This window comes from Apus apus, chromosome 1, assembly GCF_020740795.1.
Source record: "Apus apus isolate bApuApu2 chromosome 1, bApuApu2.pri.cur, whole genome shotgun sequence".
Taxonomy (NCBI): Eukaryota; Metazoa; Chordata; class Aves; order Apodiformes; family Apodidae; genus Apus; species Apus apus.
Window position 1 is genome coordinate 129,271,086 of NC_067282.1, and position 24,372 is coordinate 129,295,457.

The 24,372-nt window shown below is 38.4% G+C and overlaps 1 protein-coding gene across 2 annotated transcripts; it reads right to left on the reverse strand.

The window, feature by feature from the left end:
- Window positions 1-895: 895 nt before the first annotated feature.
- On the reverse strand, window positions 896-23,752 carry MRPS35 (mitochondrial ribosomal protein S35). 2 transcript variants are annotated; one of them, XM_051638970.1, is made up of 8 exons: window positions 23,442-23,752; window positions 21,481-21,524; window positions 20,115-20,282; window positions 19,656-19,716; window positions 16,739-16,878; window positions 13,239-13,348; window positions 11,578-11,647; window positions 896-1,404 (listed from the first exon to the last, which is right to left on the reverse strand). In XM_051638970.1, exons 1-8 carry the CDS (start codon window positions 23,566-23,568, stop codon window positions 1,126-1,128), a joined length of 999 nt encoding a protein of 332 aa, XP_051494930.1. In that variant the 5' UTR covers window positions 23,569-23,752; the 3' UTR covers window positions 896-1,125. The 2 variants fall into 2 exon arrangements, with proteins under 2 accessions (XP_051494930.1, XP_051494858.1); XM_051638898.1 differs by lacking the exon at window positions 23,442-23,752 and adding an exon at window positions 23,016-23,211.
- Between the last annotated feature and the right edge of the window lie 620 nt (window positions 23,753-24,372).

Sequence of the window (24,372 nt, forward strand, 5' to 3'; positions counted from 1 at the left end):
TCTGATGAACAAGAACTCCCTCTGCCCTTTGAGAAAATGAAGGCTTCCTCTCAACACTGAAATATTAGTAAGCCAAGAAGGTACAATAAAAGCCAGAACAGTTATTTATGTCCTTTCTAGCAGATATTTTGAAGGTAGTTTTTTGGTTTGTTTTTCTGAAATGTGAAAGGGCAATAAAAGTTGCCTGTGATTCCTGTGTTTTCAAATCCATTTCCTTCAAATACAAATTACCAAATATAAGATAAAGATACATATAATTTTTTTCTCTGTGCTTCATAGCAGTAAACTGAGTGCTACAAATGTTTTTTTTACTTGAAGAACCTGGGTACACTGAAGAGAACTCAACAGGCCTCAGGAAACCAAGACTGAGTCCCCTCCTGTTTAAGCTGTATACTCTCCTCACTAGTCATCAGCTCTCACTTTCAGCAACTCTCAGAATTCTTCCTCTCCCATGTACTTTGGTATCATGTCAGTAACTACTTGTTCACTTTCCCACTACAATCCCAGTTTCTATCTTATTTCATTCCGCCATTTTAGAGACAGGTATTTTTACCTAGGATATTTGTTAGCCCTCAGGACAACTGTGACCCTCACACTGCTCAGTGTGCTTCAACACCTCTCCAGAAGTTAAACTACTTAAGCAATATTATTTTACAGACAGGAGTACAGATAGAGAAAAATCTGAGTGACATTTGAAAAGCATTTAGAAAGTTTGGATCTCCTAGCTTTGAGACTCTCAATGGAACATGGACCCTAAGTAATTTCATTGGTTTTGACATTGTTGCTGTCATAGGCCAAAAGAAGTTGTGTGAGAAATCAGAACATGGTTAAGCAGAGGACTGAACCACGATCTCCCAAGCTAAGAAAGCAAAAAGAATAGAATGCTCATCACCAATATGACTCAAAACATAACTTTATTTAAAGAATAAGATTATGGAGAGGCAAATAATGCTTACAATAAAATCCAGTTGTAAAGAAAAACTTCATTACTATTGAAATTAATTAATCATCAAGTTTCATATTTATTGTTATGGTTCTTAATAATTATAATCTATATCATGTAGAAATATTGACACAGTAGTTTAATATTTCCAAAATAATCAGATGTACCTGCAGAGTCTGCTCTCATGGGCATGCCTGTACATTCAGTAGCTTCTTCACAGATTCCTTATACCGAGACATGTTACTTTCTGTTTCACCTTCATTTTTCAGTGCAATTACAGAGTTTCTGTAATCCTTAACCACTTCAGATGCAAGAAGCTCTTCCTCAGTTACATTACTGACATTCTCTGAGGCTTTTATTCGAAGTAGTGTATCCAAGGCATTTTTCTGAGAGCGGCTGTTTTCCCAAATATATTCTTCCATGTCTTCCTCAGCCTTCTCGCTCTCCCATGTCTCAGTTTTCTGAAAGAAAATGTACATCCTCTTAAAAACTACTCAAAACTGAAAAAAAGTTACAATAATCTCAAAAAACTTATCTCTCATACCGATTCACTATAACAATTGTTTCCCCTCCTCTCAAGTCCCAGGCTTGTAACTCAAGCCTCAGAGTTCAAAAGGTGCCCGCATGCTGAACATTTTATGTGTGGAATGAGGTTCTTCCCTCACACTGATCAAGTCCTTTATGTATCTGGCAGATAAAACTAGAGAAGTCAGAGTGGGAAGAAAAGTGTATGGACTATACATAGCGAATGACAAAAACTTGTAAAAGTAGTAATTTTAAATAACACCAAATGCTCAAGCTTTGTAAGCAGCCACCTAGCAATTAGTGTATGAGTTCTGGTATGTTTACACTGGCTGTGAGACATGAAGTGAGCTCATCCCAAATAACCTATGATGCAAGACAGTAATCCCTCACCATCTGGGAAAAGTGTAATTGTGACTCATAAGGAAAAGTGCCTCCAATTCATCCATTTCTTTTTCTTGAAAAACAAATTGATCCTCAAAAGAACCTCTATCCACAAGTTGCTAATTTTCGCCTAATTAATGTTGCATAATAAATCTGCCAGACACAGGAGTTTGGGAGGGGTTTTTTTGGTTTAGTGGGGGGGGTTTCGAGGGGTGGTGTTGCTTTGTTGCTTATTTTACAGTATTCTGTCCACTAGTCAACAAGGTTGCTGCAATCAAACCAAAATATTTAATAACCTTTTAATTAAGATCCAATGTTATTTCCCCTCTCCCTACAACTTGTGTGCTTAGAGTTATCTGAGTTTAAAAATACTTCAATAAATTCTGCATCCTGCACCTGGTAAATGGAATCTTTTGTCTTTTAAATCTCTGAGTCCAAATGTTTAGTCAGCAACACTGCTTTTAACTCTGCTAAAAGGCTCATATGACTGACATTAAAACCTGGACACAACAAAAAACAGAAGTAAAAGACCCTTATTCAAACTCTAGATTGGGGGGGAAGGATGTACTGTATTGCTAAAACAGTAGAGGAACAAGTAGGTATAGTAAGTATTCCTTACATCTTTGAAAAATACTGCAATTCAGTGTGGAAATTTACATAGTTTTAAATTAATGACTCCATCTTGTTTTACATACCTCTTGTTTATCTGCATAATGGCTATCCAAGACTTTTTTTTACCAAACCCCAAAAGAATTTTAAAGCAAAGGCTTCTCTCACAGGGCTAGAGTTTCTCAAGAGTAAGGGAATATGGGTATCACCCCTGGTCACTCCCTGGACAAAACTCATGTTTGAAGTTCAAACAAAAGATCACTGTGAGGCTTTTAAACACCTTTAAGTTACAGCAGAGACAACAAAAACTAATTACAGTTATTACTCTTTGGGAAAATCCTTCCCTGCACACATTAACTTACTGGATTTCAGAGATACACTCTGATAAACAGATTAAGACTTCCCTCTCTCTTTTGAGCTATACAGAGCAGGAAGATTTTAAAGGAGGCCAAATAAACTGTTTAAGTATTTCATTCTTGGAATGCTTCCCAGCAGAATGGTGTGTCAAAATGGATTTTAAAATAAAATCTGACTTCTGGGGGCAAGAGAGGCAGGAAGTAATTTGACAGCAGGGGGAGATTTCAAAATCCACTCTTCAGCCCTGCTACAAGAAGCCAGTCAGTATCCATTGCTGCAATGTTGGTGGCCAAGCCTCAAAATGATAAGTTATCCTGCTGTACACAGGCCCAGACATATATCACAAACAGGAAACTGAACAGAAACCAGATTTTTGCAACCTGACTATATTGAGTGAAACTTAAATACCTTTCCAACCACATTTACTTCAAGACAAAAAATGAATTTGGAATTATATTTTCAATTGAAATAGTACTCTGGGTAGTAGACAAGCACCCATGAACTCTGAATAGGAGAAATGTTACAAGTTGAAAGTGTTATGAAGAAAACTGAGACAATGAAAGAAACGTCATAAATGAGGTCTTTAACACTGTTTTTTTAGTTGATTATTTCTGTCCCCTGCCAATTTAAAATATTAGTGTAAACTGGAGCAGAAGTCTCACAACTGAGAATTAAATCATGAAAACTAAAATAGAAGTGTGGCATTGTGTAACATTATTCTAGAACCCCCACTTATTGAACGAGCTTAAAATCACGAATGTATGCTTCTTAATTAATTCACTACAAATGTAAATGATTGCTTCATTCTATCATACATAAGACAGAGTCTCACTAAGTGTTAACCAGCCTGGCTGACGATGCACTCAGCTGATAATTTCAACTGTTTCTCTTACCAAAACTTGTAATAAGAACTGGAGGAAAAAAAACAAAAACAAAAACCACACACACCAGAAAACAGCTTTTCACGTAAAGTCAAAGGATATAAACCTATTACCAAAGAAGAGGCACAAAAGAGTGATTGTTGTGGGGTTTTTTACACCTCTTAATGCCAATACACAGAATTATTTTTTAATGCTTTAAACAGAACAAGGATTAATTTCTAAGCAAGTATTTTATGTGACAGTTTAAGCCAGTATTTTGGGAGGTCTACATGGCTTTACAGTGCTTAATCAAAAGTGCTGACACAGTATAAACACTAAAACAGTACTCTGGCCAGTAAAATTGCTTTTTACACAGAAGTCATTAACAAAAAGCTTCAATATATATGGTACCCCAAAGTACAGATAAAAGGAAAGCATTTCATCATAATTTTTCTTGAGTTTCTTGCCAGTTTAGCTTTCACAATTTTGCTGTCACAGTCAGGATTACAGTTGTCAGTTGTCTGGTGTTTACTTTTTAGGGGAAGAGATTTTAACTAAGATTTGTAGGTAGAACAAAGAAATCTTCAAGGCAATTCATGTTAGTCAATTTTCTTGTAAATGGCTTGAACAGTTAAAAATTTAATGCTGTTTAGCAAAGACCAAGTATTTTAGCAGGATTTTTTTTTTTAAGGGGAAGGAAAGTTCTTTAATTTGCAAGTCAAATTTCAAGCTCTGTATAGCCTACAATAAATACATGTATTTCTTTGCACTGCATTGAAGTAAAAAGATACTCTGTGTGGGACAACAAACACAAATTTTCAGGTTTTAAATGACAGCTATGCTAACATTTTCCAAATTTCTGGGTACCTTCAAGCTGAAGAGGAGTTGCCATAATAATTACATATTTATCTCTTTGAATATATTACACCTTCAAACTATTTAGTTAGCAATTTTAAAAGAATTATGATTTGTAAATATTTGCATCTGATGAGATCAGATAAAAAAAATTGCCTGGGGATGCTGAATACATTAAAATAGATTATTCTGAATGAACAGAACACTATTTTCTAGGACACAACAATAGTAGCACAGGGCAAGTAAGACCTCTAGAGCATCATGGAATACCAGGATAAAGACTGTGAGGACTAAACATTCCAGTGAGGTACAAACTTAAGAGAGAAAAGGAGAAGGTTGGATCACATGATCCTTGAGGTCCCTTCCAATCTGGCATTCTCTGATTCTATGAACAAGCAGAGAAGAAAGCATTGAACTTTGCATCAGAAAATACTAGTGGATGTTAAGAGATGATCTCATACTTAATGATACTCACAGGCTTAATTAATCTCTGTCATGAACCTCCTCAGTAGTCAGCATCATCTAGATCCCCTCTTTCAAAACTGAGGACACCACTTTATTTATCTGGGCTGAAGTGGCTGCACTTATTTCCAGAGAACACATGCTTCTGAAAGGGTCATTTGAAAGATTTTTATCCAACTCAATTTGTTTTCTGAATGTCAATCAGATAAGATTCTGATCTCATCAAGAACGATTAGTGATATTAAGGGGTCCAAATCTGTAATATTTTCTGTTCATTTTGTTAATATCTGTGCCTTATAAGAATTAATTTCTCTGCAATATTTAGACTGAAGATCAAACAGCTGTAAAAGTTATATTTATACATTAAAAAGGAGCCATGTTTCTCCAATTCCTAGAAACATAAGGGCTTAAAAACAAGGTATGGCAAAAAGCCTGCTACAGTCTGAAATAGTACAAAGACAACTTTGAATTAAAACTTGTACTTGAATATTCACCCTCTGTGGTTCCAAGCAAGAGGTACAAAACAGTTTAACCTTCTTTCACTGCAATATGTATGTTTCCTGTTGGCAAAATTCTTTCCTTTGATTTTAAATGTTTCAATTCATATCTTCAGAGAAAGTTTATTAAATTTAACATCTACTATGCCACTTAACCTTTATCTTTTCTGATTGACAGTAGTGATGAAGACTCTTTCAAGTTGTTAAGCTTCGAGCACTGGTGAGTGCACAATGAAATGTAATACATACTTCAAAATCAAGTATATATTGCACCATTCAGAAACCACTTTTACTTCAGCCTCACTTTGCGTTACTTAAACCACATAAAATGACATAGTTAGACAGAATGCTATTGTAGGAAGGGCACAATTATACCACACTTCATTATTCTAAGATCTCAAAGTCAGAAGATTTACAGTAAGCAACCTTCAGTTATACCAAATAGCATCCAGACCTCTAAATCTCCCTCTCCCAGGAACATGCTGTAATCACTAAGCTATGGCACTCTTCTTCAGTTCAATAAATCTGGAATTTTGTTCTGGCCAGGGAGAGAGTTTCAGTAAGAGTGTCTCCCTCCACCTCCCATTTTAACCCTACAATCCATGTGTCATAACATCATGAGTGTTCATAACATGAAGTATACTTTTGAAACCTAAGTAGCCTGACACCTGCTTAGGTTTCAAAAGTGGACTCACATCCTTTCACATATTTTAGTCTGAATTACAGTGTAAACTCCTACAATGAAAACTACAAAATTCCATTCTTACTACATTCTACTGCCAGAACCTGAAGTGAAAAATATATGCTTACTTGTAATGACTTAAAATTACTCTAGATGAAAAAAAAAAACAAAACAACAGTACAATTTAAGTGCTAACTGAAGCCTAGAAAAAAGCTATACAATGGATTTTAGGGTTATCACCAATGGTTATGTAAAAATAATTGAACTTCATGCATACACAGACTACTCCCCCCACAAGTGCCTTGCAGCTGAATGCTCTACTTAAAATGTAATGCAAAAGCTAAACAGGACCCTTTCCTCAAATTGAAGCTACACAGCCTTGGAGTTCATAACCATTCTGCAGTTGTTTCCTTCCCTAACCTTTGTGCTTCAGCTTCTATGTCTTTTCATTTCAAGTAATCTTAGCACCTACAATGCAAGCACAATCCAAAGAGATGCACCCAGAAGACCCTCTGGTTATTACTGTACATATTCAGTAGCCACTTTCCACTTATCCCTACTTCTATATTCCTTCTTTCTTACTGCTCTTTTTAAGTCTTGATTTTTTTATCAGACTCTTGTAGCTACACTACTAGAAAAGAACAAGAGGGAGTGGAAAAGTGTGTACAGCATTAGTCTACTGTCATTCTTAGCATGTCAGATTAGACCTTTTACTTAAAGCAATACACAGCAAAATAGAAAATACTTGGGCAACTTTCCCTAAGATCTCAGCTATGTAATGTAGAATTGTATTGTCTGCTCCCCATCATCTTGTATGTTGAAAATCATGTGAAGCTGGACCAAGGAAAACTGCTATACTTTTTTGTAGTGTTGACTAGTTTAAGTTATTTCCTTCTCACTTTATCTTTTCCAGACTCCACCTCTATAACGACTATGAATGTTCTTCCTTACTGGAAAATTAACTTCCTGCTGCACTTCTTTCTCCTTTTTGCTTTCAACTGTAACACAACTTCACTTTTTAGTGATAAACTATTAATCCAAGCCAAGTGTGAAGGAATCAGTATATGATCTTTTCAACCACTTGAGGGCAGCAAACGCTTACTCTTTAAAAACATACCACCATAAAAATACATTCAAGTTTAGAAATTCTGCTAGAGCATTCAAGAAGTACAATCGTTTAAAGGTAGCAGAAATCCAACAGATTGTTTAACAGTCTACCTAGTATATATTACCCTTTCATTGATTAATTCAATCCAGGCACAGTCCTGGTGGATAATTTGTAAGAAATAATAGAAAAAGTCCAAAGAAGGCAAGTTCAATTCTTGCCAGGTTTTGCAAGTCAGGTATCTACCGAACACATTCTAAAAGCACAATTTTTTTATTACTAACTTGAAAACTATTAAAAATTAAGCAAAATACGTCCAAGTAGTTCAAATTAAGAAAATAAGTGAACACTCTTAAGCTTTAAAATCTGAATATTTTAAAAATACATAAACTCATGTGTCTGACATCTATCTTCATTCATCAAAACTCGGTTGCCAAATGCATCAGTCTGGGATATCAAGGTACACTTCTTGTTTCTTATGTGTCTCTAAGTAATTAAACTGAGCTCTCCATTAGATTTAAGCAGCCTCATTAGCCAACCTGTAATTCAAAGAGATTGAACCAAGAACACAATATGCAGACCCCTAATTAATATTGCTCCCACTGTCCAGATTCATCAAGTAACAGCATGCTATCTTACCAAGCAACTACTATCAATCCACCAACATGCTGACAATATTCTAGACAGCTTCCTATATACAGTGTATCTCATTTGAACCTGTGATAACAGAGAATGAATTCACATTTTTCCTCCTCCCTTGCTTCACTTCCTCTATTAAAAAAAAAATAAAAACAATTTCTGCCAGAAAACACCAAGCATTATAGATTCCCTTTGCAAGAAGTAGAAGTAACATTATCTGCTACAGAAATGCACTCTAGAAGACTAAAGAAAATAATCACATTTCTTTCTTCAAAATAAAGGGAATTTACTTGTTTAAATACAGATCAAATACCAACTGGCAATACTGTACTGTGCTTTGGTAAATTTTGACATAATCCTAAAACGTCCTGAGCACCCTCAACTTTTGCAGGATTTTGCATAGTCAAGCTCATTGATGGTATTTCTATGTGAATACAAGACATCAGAGACAGTACAGTTTCAAATGCAATACTACTTTTAAGTACCAATTGGTAGGGGTTACACAGCCCAGAAGGCTACACAGTAGTATTCCACTTCTACAAGAAATCAAACAGCTTCAACTACTTTCTCCATTCCCATGTGATCAATGTATCTGTTTGCACTCCTGCTCTTTTTGTGAGCTTCTTCATTCTAACTCTGTTCTGACCATCTATCAACAGTCTGATGATTCTTTTTGCCCATCCCTTCCTCCTACAGCATGGAAACTCTGTTTCTCCCTCCTACACTCACAAAACCAAACCAAAACAGACATTCATTTACTTCTTACACACAAATCAAGTAAAGTTGCTCCTACATTTCAGTTCCTTCCTTTCTTCTTATTTCCCCATGCATTCAAAAAAAAGGAAGCTCTTCCAAACATGGCTAAAAAAAACCAAATCCACTTGAGCCCTCTAATTTCAACAGCAACAGAATTAGTGAGCTGTGGATGCCCTGGGTTTTTATTAAAGCTGAGACTGGAAAGCATAGAAGAAAATTAGTAATGCAGAGGCTACTTTTGAAACAGTGATTAATTTTGTTCTAAGCAGGCATCCAAAGAGACAGGGGAAACAGAATTGAAATCTATGAATAATTTTCTACTAGAAATGGATCTCCATACAATGGAGCCTCATAGCACACAGTTCAATATATACCCAACAAAAGCACAAAAACCAGTCATTCTTTTTAAAAAGTTTCAAATTCCTTAACTACTTGGATGTTCTAGGTCCTAACTGTATTCAGAGAATTACACATCACTGGCAATTAATACAGAACTATATTTGAAATTACATTTCTGATGTATATCTGCATACAATTTTTCCTTTCATATATTCACATGCTTGCTGGTTCCAAATATTCAGTAACAGTAATTAACATAAATTATAGTTATGCCACGTTTAGAGAGATAGTAAACGTTTTCAGGATTGAGGGCAAAATTTACATGCAGCCAGCTTTCCCCTCACTTGGCAAAAATGGAATATTGCCCTCCTCTTTTCATTGAATTCCATCACACACATGCATGAAAAAACAATGTGACACTACTCTTGCCGGGAAAGTCATAAAATCTTGCCAATAGTTCTGTGAACAGGATTGATGTTACTGTCTACATGGAAGGCTAGTCCTCAACCACCTTCCTCCAATATTTAAAGTTTGTACAAATTAAAATAAATCATACATTGTCTGATTATGGTTTACAAAACATAACCAAACTAACTTCCAGCAAGTTATTAAAAGACATTAGCACTGATCACGGAAAAAAAAAATGACACAAAACAAAACATGTCACACAAAATAAGAAACTATGTCTCAAGAGACCATTAATTTTTCATTGAAATCAAAGACAATTACAACTGATTGATGAGCTCATAAAGTATTAAGATGGAAGCTGAAAGGTAATAAAAGGGCAAGAAACTTGTGCATATTCAATACACACTGAACACTTACATAGTGGTATCGTGTAGCCCTGCCTTCCATCACTAAGTAATGCTAGAGCAAAGGACAGATGTGGTTTTTCTGGAATTAATAAAGTGAGCATTGTCTAGCTCTCTTGTCATTGCTTAATACTGGAAACTGATCTGTCATTAATTTAAGACTTGTAATGCAATGTAATGCTGTCAGGGATAAAAATATTCATTAATTCAAAGCATTTGGAAGTAAATGTATCTTTTAAGATGTTAGCGTAAGCTGAATTTAATTTGATACACTCTACAATTACAAAACATCCTTCAAGGCAGCTTGCAGTGAAAGTGAAATACAGTTCATCTTCCTTATGTTTTTTATGTCCTCACTGCAATGATCAAAATCAAGAACACTGAAACTCGTAAGAATGCTAAATGTGGAGATTTAAGTACTACAGAACAACTGAAAATAGTGTGAATTTTGGTAGCTAATCCGCTACAACTTTTAAAATTTAAAAGAGTACATCTGTGGAAATATGATGATGAAGGCTTTCACTGTCCATCTCCAACAGTGAGACTACCAATATATTAACTCTAAAAGTTATGTTATCCAAAAACATAGCTTTGGTTTTCAACAATAATTTTATTTCAGACTGCTAACTGGTTTTCTGTACAAAACAGCTGTAAAACTGTTGAAGCAATATTTAAACCCAACATGACTAACCACAAAAATACCAGTGACAAGCCTGAAGTTTTCACTGTAAAACAAAAGATCTCTGCTCTAAAAATACCTTGTTGCATTGCGAGGACTACTTAAGAATTGCCATAAATTATCAGTAAGCTGAAATAATATCTTTAATAATTTTACATTGGTTATACATAAGAAATATCCATTTAATAAAATCAACTACTGGGAAAAATCCAAATATGCCATATCTTCAAAGATTATAGAGAAGTTTACAGTAGACTTGCTTTGGTACAAATGTTTATATAAAGAGTTGCAATTATTTTAGGTATTTTTCAGGAGAATAACTCTGATGCAACAAAACCCTACAACCAAAGGTGGGGAGGCTGTCCTTTTTCCAAGCAACACGGAGCTCAGAAAGGCATTGTAAGTCCTCACTCTTTCCAGCTTGAGGCAAGATTTGTGTGAGAGCATTTAAGAACCATAATACTTCCAAATTATAGCCATGGTTTACCAAAGCACAGGAAAAGACAAGTTAAGTAACAGCTAAGTGTTTGGAATCAGGCAAAATGTACTATGCTGTATGTTTTCATAGCTCTAAAGTCAGGAATGAACCTCTTCCCTTCTTTGAAATAACTTGTTTTCATCTTTAAACATGGTTACTGTTAAAAACATATAAAGAGTACACTATTTCTCTGGATGCACTCAGTTCATATTTGAATGATGTCCACAGGCAGCCCACTATGCTTCCAAATCCTGAGAATCAAAGTGTTTTCTGCTAGGCTCAAGGTCAGATTTAAGGTCATTGTGAAAAACAAAGTATTGGTATAGAAGCTCTTACTAAGGTAAAAAAATAGAGAACTTCTGAGAAGAGGTGAACTATGTACACAAACAACAGAAAAATGCTTACGAAATTAAAGAAATGAACACGAAGTTTACTGGGGAATTAAGCTTCAAATGTAAACAACTTATCCTGATTGAATTTGAAGAAAAGTAAGGTGGATTAAGTAAAGAATCTAAGATCATTTACTTTAAGCTGTGGACAGTCATGGAACTTAAGTTACAAGAGAGCTCATTAGCACAAGTTATTCACAATTGCTTACCCAAGATTCATGGTACAAAACTGTGAGGAGGTGTATGCCATAATCATAGTTCTGTCTTCTTAATGGACACCTGAAAATTCATAACAAAGTTAGTCTTTTTGAAATCAAGGCACTTTAATATCCTTTTGAACAATATGTTAAACTTATCATCAAAATTTCTGATGTGTAATGCAGGGAATCTTAGGGCAATGTGTGTTTGATTCACAGACATTTCTGAATTAGACATAATGAAGAATATAATAAAAACACAAGTATTAAGAAGAATGGGCATCTATAAGTCAGTAGGAATACATACAAAATGGAAGAACTTGCAGATCTTCAGGAAACATTAAAAACTTCTTTGCCCTTTGTGCCAAAGTGAAAGCCAACATCCATTAATCTCAACTCCCTTAAATCCCAATTTATGGGTTTTTTCCCCAGGCCCAAAGGGAGGAGGATAAGCGGTGAGAACAGCCATGAAATACAGTTCAAAACAGACAATTTTCTACAAACTAGTCACTGAAATCTTCTGCTTGGAATGTGATGACATTAATTGCTTCCTCATGCTAGTTACCCATAAACTCCCGTCTCTTTTTCACACTGACCTCTTCCTGCAGGCTCCTTCATCCCCGTTTTTGATGCAGAACAAATTAAAACACGAGCGACTGCATCTGAGACACTCTAAAAACATTAATCTGAATGACTGAACTACAACTATTCTAGCAAATAAAACTTTAAAAAGGAACTTTGACTTGTATTTCTTTCACAGGAAGAACCTCAGTCTGGAAAATCTGGTATTAAAGAAATGGATACCATTTAGAGGTTTAGAATTTACTAAAACTGATGCAATTTCAACAAAGACATGGAATGTTCCTTTTGGAACACAGTATGAAACCATTCACAGATGCTCTAGAGGGTAAACTCCTTTCAGCTAAGTTTTGCTAGGGAAATGAAAACTATTGGTAGCACAAGTGGTCCCAGAAAACTACCCAGGTTTCCAAGTCCACTCAAAAAAGACAAGAACAGTTTTATCCATTTTGTATTTATGTAGAAATAAAAAGATATTTACTACTGTAGGACAGGAAATTTAAAAAGGGAAAATGAATTCTAATAAAAATATGCACACAGAAAAGACTACCAATAATGTTTGTCCTACCACTGAAAGCAGCTGTGAATTGAAGTGTATTGTGAATTTTGGAATACATTTGTATTCTCTTAAACACTTTAGAATTCAACAGAGAAAATATGTTTCTCCCATGCAGAACTCTGAACACAACTGTAAATAACTAGCATGATTTGTTTGTATCTAGAACATCAAAACATTGAGAAATGTGTGATCATTCATGTCCCCATTTTTCTCACCTAAAACTCTTCAGATCAGCATCAAAACTATCAGAACCCATTTGGGAAACATGACAACTACTTCACATTAAAAAATGAGACTTCTAAATACAGAGCTTCAATAACTAGCAATATTAAACACATACTAGGTTTCACCTTGTGTGACAATTTTAACAGTTAATAACTACTAGTAGTGTATTTTTCTTAAATTACATATTATCCTTCAAAATATAATCATTTACTAAGACAATAATTGTTATTAATGGAAGACACACAGCCCTTTCTATACTGCAACAACTGCTAAAGGCTTTTTTTTTTTTTCTTCCTTCTTGTAACCATACCTGTCTGTTATAATTGTGAGTACATCTGTATCCTTACAGTACCGCTCTCCTACAAGTTTAATGAGCTTCTTCTTTGCATGGTCGTCCAAGTTCAGGTTGGAAAGCTTAACCTTCAAGTACAAGAGAAAACACCTTTAATTACTTGAATAAAGGCAATCTCTGCACCCTGGAAATATTCTGAGATAGGGTTGTTTTGTTTTTTTATCAAGAATTAAAAGGACCTCTATTAAGAATGAATTTACAGAATTTCTTATGCTTGTATCACATCAGAAGACTTAAGGCAAGTAATCTGAATATTTAAAGAGTAAATTTATTTTCATGCAAATAGCAGAGGAGCTGGGGGATAGTGTTTCTGCTTGAACTTTTTTTCAGAGGAAAAAAAGAGCTGTCAGTGTAGTTTGTAAGTGTAATTCGTATTCATGTGCATTTCATATGGGAAAATAAATCTTTTTTTAGACTTCTTTTTAAATGCAGATCAGTAAGGTTAATACGAAGATATAACAAATGTATTTATGACAAGCATCACAAGATGAGGAAGAACATCACTTCAAGAGACATCAAATCAGAAACCTCAAATTCATTACTGGGAGATCAATGAAGTATCCAAAGATGCACACAGAAGATAATATAACGGACATAACTGATCAAACAATAACATGAATGGCTTGTCTTCTGTTTCAATACCAGAAAACCCCCAAACATAAGATACACAACAAATAAATAGTCTGGGTTTTTTTAAATGCTGAGAAGTTAGTCTGAAGCTAGTTTATATACACACTAACAAGTATGAAAAGTAAAGCAAGATGGTTTTAGCTGTCTGTTTACACAATAGCAAATAAGAAGGCTATGAACTTAACATTCTAAAGATATATGGAGTTGGAAACACAAGTTTCTATTACTTGAGAGTTGTTAGGCAATATTAAAAATATGAAGACATATTAGTAGTCTCTTATTAATTAGTCCACTGTTTAGTTTTTTATCTATATCCTTTCTACTGTGTCATTGCTATATTGAAGAGCTGTTAAAAAAATCAGGAAACTTCCATCAGAAAAACTAAAAAAAGTTGAAGGACTAAAATAAATTAGAAGCTCAAATAAATACCAGGAAAAATAAGTACTACCTGGAGATAAAGAACCCTACTACTACAAACAGAGAACTGAAGTACTAAACCTAAATATGACCAGGGAGGATACTACAGGGTTTCAATATTGAAACTTAAAATCTTGGAAAAAAATACCTAACATTCACTACTCCACAGACTATATGAAAAAATGTCTCCTTTTTAAGGAATTACATCCTCCTTTGCATGCATGCCTGTAGTACTGGTGAGCAGGACCCGACCCTAGCTTTGTTCCCTAGCTCACGTATTACCAAGTCTCATATACCCTATTAAATGCTCCCAGTCTTCAAGGAACTCCAATCTTTGTGTAGCCTAAGATGTCTATGAATGATCGCTTCTCATCATGATACTTCAAGATCCCTACACGCACACAACAACCCCTTCTAAAGGTCAAGGTTACCTTACACTCAGTGCTGCCAGGCAGCCTTTGAACAGTGGTGAAAAAAAAAAACAACAAAACCAAACCAGGAGCTATAAGAAGGTGGGCCTGCCCCAGCTTTACTGAGAAGCTGCATCTAATCTGAGGCACTCAGCCTTGGTCTCTGCCCAAGCCACGACACCTCCACAGCTGGCCCTACCCATGGCCCACACTGACTAAACCCTGATGTACATCCTTGACTTCCTGGCTTGACATCACCTGCTGCATCACTAGGGATTGTCCATAACACAGTCAATGCTCTCTCATTCACATAAACTTAACCACTATCTGACCCAGTGCTATCTGCTTTCACCTTTAAATCCTTTTCTCCCTCCCTAGGCAGCTTCTGTTGTCAGAGGATTAATCAGAGGATGAGAGAAAGAATGTATTAATTAAGTATTGGATCAGAACACCAGTAACTGGAAAAGCATATGGATAGTTGTTCCACTTCTGTTTCTCACTCCAGCTTCCCCTTTTTTTAATATACATTTAATACACATCCACATAATGCTTTACAAGTACCAAGAGCAGTTAACATTAAAGGACAGATTTAGACAGGGTAATACAGACATGATTATTTGAGTATAATTTTGAATTATCCTCTCCACAGAAACACAGCCAAGCCCTAGATCCAATATCTTGTTTCTCAACAGCCACATTTAACAAAGACATTTATACCTAGCCATGTTTTACACAACGTAGAAAGGAATAAATTCACATACACTCACCACCTGCTGGTTTTAATGGAAGGCAATTCAAATCTGTTTGAGCAGCTTTCTTCCCCCTGCCTGTGACACCATACACAGCACTGCCCTGCAAATGTCAGTATGACTCCCTTGGAGACAACTGAATATGGGAGCAAGTCCTATGTGTGCACCCTCCTGCACACATTCACAGCCCAGCATGAAGAGAGGGGTTTCTATTCTCCCAGACACACTGCATTGTTTGTTTTTTTCTCATGCACACAAATCTGTGAAAACTTGCTCTTGGCGATGGATCTTAATTAGGAGACAAAAGGTTAAACTCTAGTATGTAATGACTACAAGGAGGTGGTGTAGTTATTCCTTCCTTAGCCATTTAAGTAAATGACAGACCAAATTAAATTTCAGCCCAAAAGGTTTGACAGCAAAAGGGGAAAGTGGAGACTCCTACAGCCAAAGTGAATTACTACCATTCAAAGCTGCCATGATTAAATGTTGTAAAGGTGTTATGAGCATGTGGTATTGTGCAGTAGTTTAAATTCTATGCTGAAAAAACTAAGAACACAACTATTAATGACCCCACTGCTGCTGCTCTTGAGAGGCTCACATGTCGTCTCAAAAGGCATGTTCCAAAGCCACAGCACAGTTCTAATTTACTACCATGAAGGTAGCACCAGTACCAGTACCAGTCTCCAGCCCTGAAGGTTTTCAAGGTCCAGCTGGATGAATCCCCAAGTAGCCTGGTCTGATCTCATACCCTGCTTACTTTGACCAGAAGGCTCAGCTGGAAAACTCCTGAACTCCCTTCCAACCTCAAGTATCGCATGACCCTCAGATCAGAAGGCTGCTGCTCCTACTGCACATGCACTGAATCCTGGAGGCCTGCCAACTCAATACTTATTAACAGTGCTGCATTCCTATGACCTAGCTTCAATACTTGTAAACTTCTAGGAGCTATAAAATAACAATGAGTCTAAGCAAGACACTGAGTGCAAAGGCACTTACAACCTTCTCTGTAAGTAGATTCTTCAGAAGGTGCACTATTTTGTTTATATCAGAGCTTAATCTTCATTTATAAATACATATCCATAACCTTACCATGCTGCAATATACTTAAGGAAATCCACTGCTTTTTAGCCAGATATTCAGTAAACCATTTCCCTCATTTCCTTAGAACATATCATACTTGCATGTGTTTTTAAAAGAAGGCCAACCACTTGGGTTTTTGAAACAAAGGCTGCTTACCGTGAACACTACTTACTCTTAAAGTCACCACTCTTGCTTGGGGATTGCGAATAGATGTCCCTGAAGAAACATAATCTACTGTTTCAATTTCGATAGGAAAATGTCGCTCACATTTCTCATCGCTGTCCAAAGCACTTGGCCATTCTGTGCAAAAATCTGTGCCATGAAGGGAAAACACTGCAGTAGTATCTGTTAGTTTGGGATGGGTTGTTGTTCTGTTCTTTTTTTAATTTATTGCAATATCTTTTTAAGAGTACTATGTACAGAAACCATACTCCTTTAGATAACAGCAGTGTCTCTGCCAGAGCTGCTCCAGTATTTAAATGTCTTTCTTTGTACTGGATTCTCCAAAACAGGATACACTACTCCAGAGGCAGTCTCACCACCATTCTCTTAGAATGGTTTGGGTAGGAAAGAACCTTCAAAGATAACCTAGTCCGCTCCCCTGCAGTGGGCAGAGACATCTTTCAGGCTGCTTAAACCCCCATCTGATATGACCTTGAATACTCCCATTGATGGGTCATCCACAACTTCTCTGGGCAACCTGTTCCACTGTCTCACCCCTCTCATAATAAAAAATGTCTTCTTTATGTTCCATCTAAATATCTACCCTCTTCCCTGTTAAAACCATTGCCCCTTGTCCTGTCAATAAAGGCTTTGGGAAAAAGTCTATCCCTGTGTTTCTTACAAGCCCCCTTTATGTATTAGAAGATGAAAATAAGGTCCTCCTAGAGCCTTCTCTTCTCCAGGGTGAACAACCCTGATTGTCTCAGTCCTTACTCATAGAAGAAGTGTTCAAGCACTCTGGTGATTTGTGTGGCCCTCCCCGAAATAGATGCACATCCCCAGAACTGGATGCAATACTCAGTAGATGTGAAAGAATAAGTTTCCTGAATGTGCTGGCTACATTCTTGTTAATACAACCCAGTATGCAGTTAACTTTCCCTGCCACAAGGGCACACTGCTGACTCACATTAAACCTTCAAATGCCCACCAGGTCACACTTGGCCCTTTCTGCAAAGCTTTTCTTCAAGCTGTTTGTCCACCCCACACCACCACCTGCCCGTACTGCTACACACATTATTCCACCCCAGATTCAAGACTTTTTAGTTTCCTTTGTTTAACTTCACAAGGGTCCTTGTAACCAATATTTTCCTGCTTGTTGACATCCCTCTGAATGACAGCCCTACTCTCCAGTATATCACTTGTTCCACCCAATTTGTAACTATGTGAAGATCTGCTAACGCTGTGCTCTCTACCACTATCCAGGTTGTTATAAAGCACATTTTAATGTGCTTGAAAAAGGTTCCAGGAAAAACTGTGGTGAGGGAATGTGGTGAGGCTGACTGAACTACAGTTCCCTGCATCATCTTTCTTGCCTTTGTGAAGATGGTCAGGCAAAAATCTCCTGTTCCTCCTGGGTAGTCTCTTAACTGCTTCTACTTTCTGTGTACTTCCTTTTTGCATATCAGGTTACTCAAGAGTTCCCTGTACACCCGTGCTGTCCTTCTACCATATTTGCTCTTTCTGCACACTGGAATGGATCATTCTTGCCCTTTTAAGGAGGCTGAATTTAAACATCCACCGGCTCTAGGGGGCCACTTTGTTCCCAAGGAAAGTCCCCCATGAGATCTGCCAAGTAGATTCCTGAATAAACCAAAAGCACTGTCCTGAAGCCCAGAATGTAGTTCCACTGTCTGTTTTGCTCACTTCTCAGGATTTTAAACACCAGTTTCATGACCACTGTGACCACATATGCCCCTAACCTCCACATACCTCACCAGTTCTTCCTTGTTCCTGAACAAATCCAACAGAGCATGTCTCCTAATTAATTCAGCTCTCAAATTATAATCAACCTGTTACTCATCTCATTGCAAAGCTCTGTATCTGAGCTGTTCCTTTTCCCTACAGGTCAGCTCCTCCTCCACATCATCCCTACCTGAACCTCCATCATATAAGCTTTTGCTCTGCATTTATGTGACTCCTCAGACTTTTAATTTGTCCCATTTCCTATGCTGCATACATAGCATACAGGCAACTCAAGACAGGCCTCTTACGTCTGATCACACAGGCTGAGGGGAGACCTTACCACTCTCTCCAAGTACCTGAAAGGTCACTGTAACAAAGTAGGTGTCTCTGTTCCCAGATAGAAGATGAGGAAATGGCCTCAAGTTGCATCAGTGGAGGTTTAGATCAGATACTAGGAAAAATATCTTCACCAAAAGGGTTGTCAAGCATTGGAATGGGCTGCCCAGGGAAGTGGCTCAGTCACCATCCCTGTAGACATGGTGCTTAAGAATGTGCTTTAGTGGTGGACCTGGTAGTGGTTAGGTTAACGGTTGGACTCAATTTTCTTAAGGGTCTTTTCCAACCTAAATGATTCAATGGTTTTGTCTCCTCATGCCTCCTTTTCTTTGGGCTAATCTCATTAGGTTCCCTTTATTGGCTTGCTGGCTTGAAAAGATGCTCTTGGTCTTCAGTAGATGCTGTATGTCTCCAGCAGACCTTGCTCTCACAGAGGGTTTAATTTACTAATAGCTTTTTTATTTAATTGCATGCTGGAATGGCTACTGATCTTACCCTGGTTTAATCAAGAGATAATCTGAGAACTGAGTCACATTCATTACTCATCTTCCTTAAGACTCTAAATTCTCCAGTACAAGCAGGACCTAATGAAAAGGTAGAATTAAAGTCCTACTAGTGTGCTGAAAACCACCTAAGATGTATCTACCAACCCCTTGCATGACTCAACACAGCAACAAGAAAGCCTACAACACCAGCCAGTCTGACAAATAAGCAGCTTCAGAGGTGGGCCATGTCTCAATTTCTGCTTCATCACACACAGTTGCTTTCTATATTGCCTTAAAACTTTGACATATATGTTTTTAAAAAACAGGGAAAAAACCCCAAGAAACTAAAACAAAAGACCTCACCTTTAAGAGCTGCACAGTGTTTCTTAATTGCAGGAGGAGTAAGATGCAAAAAATTGGGAATCTGAAACAGAGGTAGTAAGAGTTACCAAAATAATAGCTTTTTGTCTGTTAAAAAAAAAAATGGGCATCACTAAAATCTGATTAGACTTTTAACATTTATTAAGGTAGTACAACATGCTTCATAAACTACTCAGATAGGATCCTTCTCAAGTCTGACTCAGCAAGACTTAAGTCCCATTACAAAAGTCACAAGCATGATAAAACTAAAAAAGCCTCCTGGTTTGGTTCATTTGTTACTTACACTTGCATTTGTTACCATTTAATTTAGAAATTAAATAGAATATTATCCTATTCAATAACAGAAAATAGTCTCCAATACAAATATTCCAACCAAAGCAGTGCAGTCTTAGTGAATAACAATTTTCAAAGTTACCACATACCAACGGAAATGTGTCTTACCTTTATAAGTTCTAAGTTGCCTTCTTTTGGTGGAGGTACTCCTCTCTTCACTGGGTAACCCATTCGGACTGGGAGAGGCACTGAGGCAGGTTTAAAGGCAGCTGCTGTTGGATAAACACTGCTCCAGTCCTGATCAACAGCCATCCTCTCAGTTCTGGGAGGTACATGCTAAAAAATTGAAAATCATCGTTTTGTGAGACAAAGCAGGAGTAACACAGACAACAAGGAAATTCAGGAATAAATTCCCACGTCTAGAAATTTAAAGCACACTTTACATCAAAAGTTAGTGCTCATTTGTAAAGGAATTTTTAAAAGATAGGCTCTCAAAGCTTGGGAAGCAGGCCTTTCCCAATCTGGATCTGCATTTTATTTCAGAAATGCTTAGAAATTAGAACTTAACATCTTCTTGTGTTGTGATAGCAAGGGAAGGAAGGGGAAACCAAGCAAGTATTTAATTACAAACTCTACTTCTTAAAGTACCTAAGCATTTCTGGGGGGCAAGAAAAAGAGCTTTAAAATTCTGGAATTCTGAAAGGCTGAACAAGTTCATATTAAAAGAAATAGATATTAATAACTCTGTAATTACTTGCCATATAAATTCCAGGAATTATGTATTACTATATTGCAGAAATAGCTTATATAGTCCAACAAGTGACCAAGGTTTCAGTCAAACGCTCTTAAACAAAAAAAAAAACAAAAAAAACCTTAAAAAAATAAATAAAGTAACTGTTTCTTTCCCCAATACCTTAATTTTTAATTTGGAGGGTTAAGAGACAAATAAATACGTGCATTCAGCTGGTCTGAGTGCTTTGATGTATCACTAAATCTGCTCTTAGAAGTTAAACCAAAAATGTAATATATGCCAGGTCCACTTCTATTATTTGCCTTTTAAAATTGCAACACGCAGCTTATTAGTGTTGAAATTTATCTGTGGAATAAGTAAGAAAATTCTCAGTGGTTAAACACTCAGATATCACTTTTCATTCTACTGCACAAGAACACTTTCACTCATGCACAATACTGGATTTTTAAAGTACATCAGAAAACAACCACTACAAACTGAAAACATTAAAGGTCAGGTTTTATTTTAAATGCAACTTTAATTTGCTTTTAAGGCCTGCAGTACATGGTGGCAATCCAAGCTCATTTTTAGCTTGTTACTGTTCATGTTTTTGCCTTTATGAGAATACAGATGTAAAACAGCTGGGAGATGAAAGAATGATGCTGATTCTGGAATTTAGTCACAGTGGACTGTTTCATCAGGTTTTGACTGCAGAAGGGGCTCCTGTACAAAAGGCTAAGACATACAGTTTAGAAAACTTTTTCAAACACCTCTGATTTACCTGCAAATAGTTTCAATACTTACTGGTCTTACAAACTGTGGTGTCTTGCCTCTTCTCCTTGTTGAAGCTGAAAGGAAAAGAAACATTTTTCAGTATGAACTATTTCTCTGGAGAAAAAAAACTGCAGCATAATCCTCTATGCTTTTTTTTTTTTCTTTTACAGAGATGATATATATACTAATATTTCCCAGTCTTTATGTGCAAGAACAGGAAGACCAAATACTTCTACTGCAGTTGCTCATTTTTGTTTTTTGAAACTTCAGATTAAATAATAATAATAATAATAATAATAATAATAATAATAATAGTAATAAAAAGCTTGGAACCTGTTTCTTCTGGGTCTATCCTAGAAAAACATTAACAATAATTTAGTGGTTATACACCTAAATGCATTCTGCTAGCATCATATATTCCAGCTTGACGCAGGAGGAAAGAAAAATTAGATGAGAGAAAGTACATTTCTGCCTTACTAACTGTTTTTCTCTTTCCCACACAACTGTTAAGTCACAAACCAAGTTCCACCAACAATATAAGGCAGCTAAACCTAACAGTTCACTACTATGAGGAGAACCCCATGGCTCCTTCCCTTCCTTCTGACAGTATCTCTTCACTGGCTCTTCTGGGACGCTCTTAAGCTCATCTAACATCCTGTATAAACAGCAGATCAAACCCCTTTTCTTCTTCATCTGTGGATGGGGAACAAACTAATGGATTTGTTTTCTGCCATTTTACCATGCTGATTTGGCTTACTGAGCAGTCCCAGAGAAGAGACAAAGCGAGGCATTACTCTCTTTAAGCAGGCCTGAGCCACCAGTTGCCTCAGCTTTTTTGCCAACTGACTTCAACTGGAGCTGTGGTAAAGGATGCACAAAGAAACCAAATGCCCCTAGATTTCCAATCTGAACAAAGACCTTCACTTTCTTGTCATCATTTCCTCCTTGAACTCTAATTCAACCACTTTCAATCCCTCCCCTTCAAAAAATACCACCAGAACGATGTGGTTTTTACAACAGTCAGACAAATAAAGGCAAATCTGACCACATCCATTTTCAAGTGTCCTGTCTGAGCTCCGTTTTTTCAAATTTATTTTTAATTGTTGCCACATTGCAATACAGTATATATTTAGCAAAACAAACAAACAAACAAAAAAAAACAAACACTGAATGGGATTTAGGAGTGAATGTTTGGCTTCTATTTGCTTCATTCCGTAGTCTTACAACCTTACTCCACACATGCCTTACAAAAACTTGTGCATTTCACAGTTCTTTTGTTTTCCCTTCCTAGAGTGTTTTATGGAACGAGTTCTGCTCTTCCTCTTCTTGCACTGTAACAATTTAAACTGAAGGACACACGTGGGGCCCTACATCAACTAATACACAGCACGCTTTTACCCCCTGCCCCGTCACTCTGTGCTGCTTCACAAGCAGCCACACTTCATTCAGCCCGATCTTTACGACTTCTGATACAAACACCTACAACTTCAGGCCCGGATGCCTTTTACTCCCGCAATGCCGCAGGCCCCAACATCAAGCGCCACTTTAAACGCCACCATCCTCACCTGCTCCTGAATCTGCAGACGCCAACCGCACACCCAGCCTGCAGGAGGACGCTGGCGGAGCCCTGACAAACTGCTTCCCCTCGCCCTCGGAGCAGCCTGAGCAGCCCGGCTTGAGGCCGGGCACGGCCCCGCACCAAGACGCGCACCCCGAGCGCACACGCTCGCTGGCAAACAGCGGCATCCGCATTTCCACCACCCACACGCAGACAAGGCACCACAAACCCAGCCCAGCGCCGCAACCCCGAGCTGCAGGCGGGTCTCACGGGTTCGCTCACTCCTTCCCTCAGACCACCCGCAGCATCGACGCTCGCCAACCAAACGCCGTTTTCAGAGGCGTGCGCAGCCGGGACGGGAGGAAGGCCGCGGGCCTCAGCGCCCCACGCCGCACCCCGCAGCCCCCGCCACCGCGGCTGCCGCTCCTCTCACCTTCCCGCTGCGGGCCCTCCCTGCTGCTGACGGCAGGCCCGGAGGAGCAGGCCGCGCCGCGGCGGAGAAAGCCCCGCACGGCCCTGCCGCAGCCGCGGCACAGCGCGGCCCCGCCGCCCGCCGCCATCTTCTCCTTCTGCCCCCGCCCCCGCCCCGACGGCAGCCGGCGGGGGCCGAGAGAGCCGCCAAGGCGAAGCGGGTTCTGCCTGTGACGAGGGGAAAGGCGGCTCTGAGCGCCCTCTGCGCCCGCCGTGTCCCCGCAGCAGGTCGCTTCCCCGAGCCCGGCTCGGGTTTTGCGGTGGCTGGAGGAAGCCGGGCGTACACCAGGCCGTGGGGGCGGAGGAGGCGCATCCCAGAGTCCGGGAGGAATGGGCTGATGCGGTTGCCGAGGCGCTCCTCGGGATCCTTGAGAAGGCACGGCAGTCAGCTTAAGTCCCTGCGGACTGGGAGGAAGGAAAGCTGCGGCCCGTTTTTGTACAAGGCTAGAAAGGAGGACCCTGGGAACTACTGACCTGTCGGCCTCGCCTCTGTGCCTGGGGGGATCATGGAACAGATCCTCCTGGAAGACCTGCTGAGGCACGGGGGGGGGACAGGGAGGTGATCCAGGACAGCCAGCACGGCTTTATCAGGGGCAAATCCTGCCCGGCCAACACAGAGGCTTTCTACAACGGAGTGACTGCATCAGTGGACAAGGGAAAAGCAGTGGGTGTCATCCATGGGGACTTCTGCAAGGCCTTTGACACAGCCCCAAACATCCTTCTCTCTGTGTTGAAGAGATTTGGGGTTGATGGGTGGATAAGGAATTGGCTGGATGGTTGTTGCATCCAGAGGCGAGTGGTCAATGGCTCGATGTCCAGATGGAAAATGGTGATGTGGTGTCCCTCAGGAGTCAGTGCTGGGCCCAGTGTTGTTTAATACCTTCACTAATTAT

Bases quoted from the DNA above. Each gene is read 5' to 3' on its own strand.
- MRPS35 (XM_051638898.1), bottom strand. From the start codon at position 23,202: ATGCGGATGCCGCTGTTTGCCAGCGAGCGTGTGCGCTCGGGGTGCGCG. The intron at 19,717-20,114 runs GTAAGACACATT...CCTCTGTTTCAG, and splicing joins GCAACTTAGAACTTATAAAG to ATTCCCAATTTTTTGCATCT. The intron at 13,349-16,738 runs GTAAGTAGTGTT...TTGTACTTGAAG, and splicing joins CAAGAGTGGTGACTTTAAGA to GTTAAGCTTTCCAACCTGAA.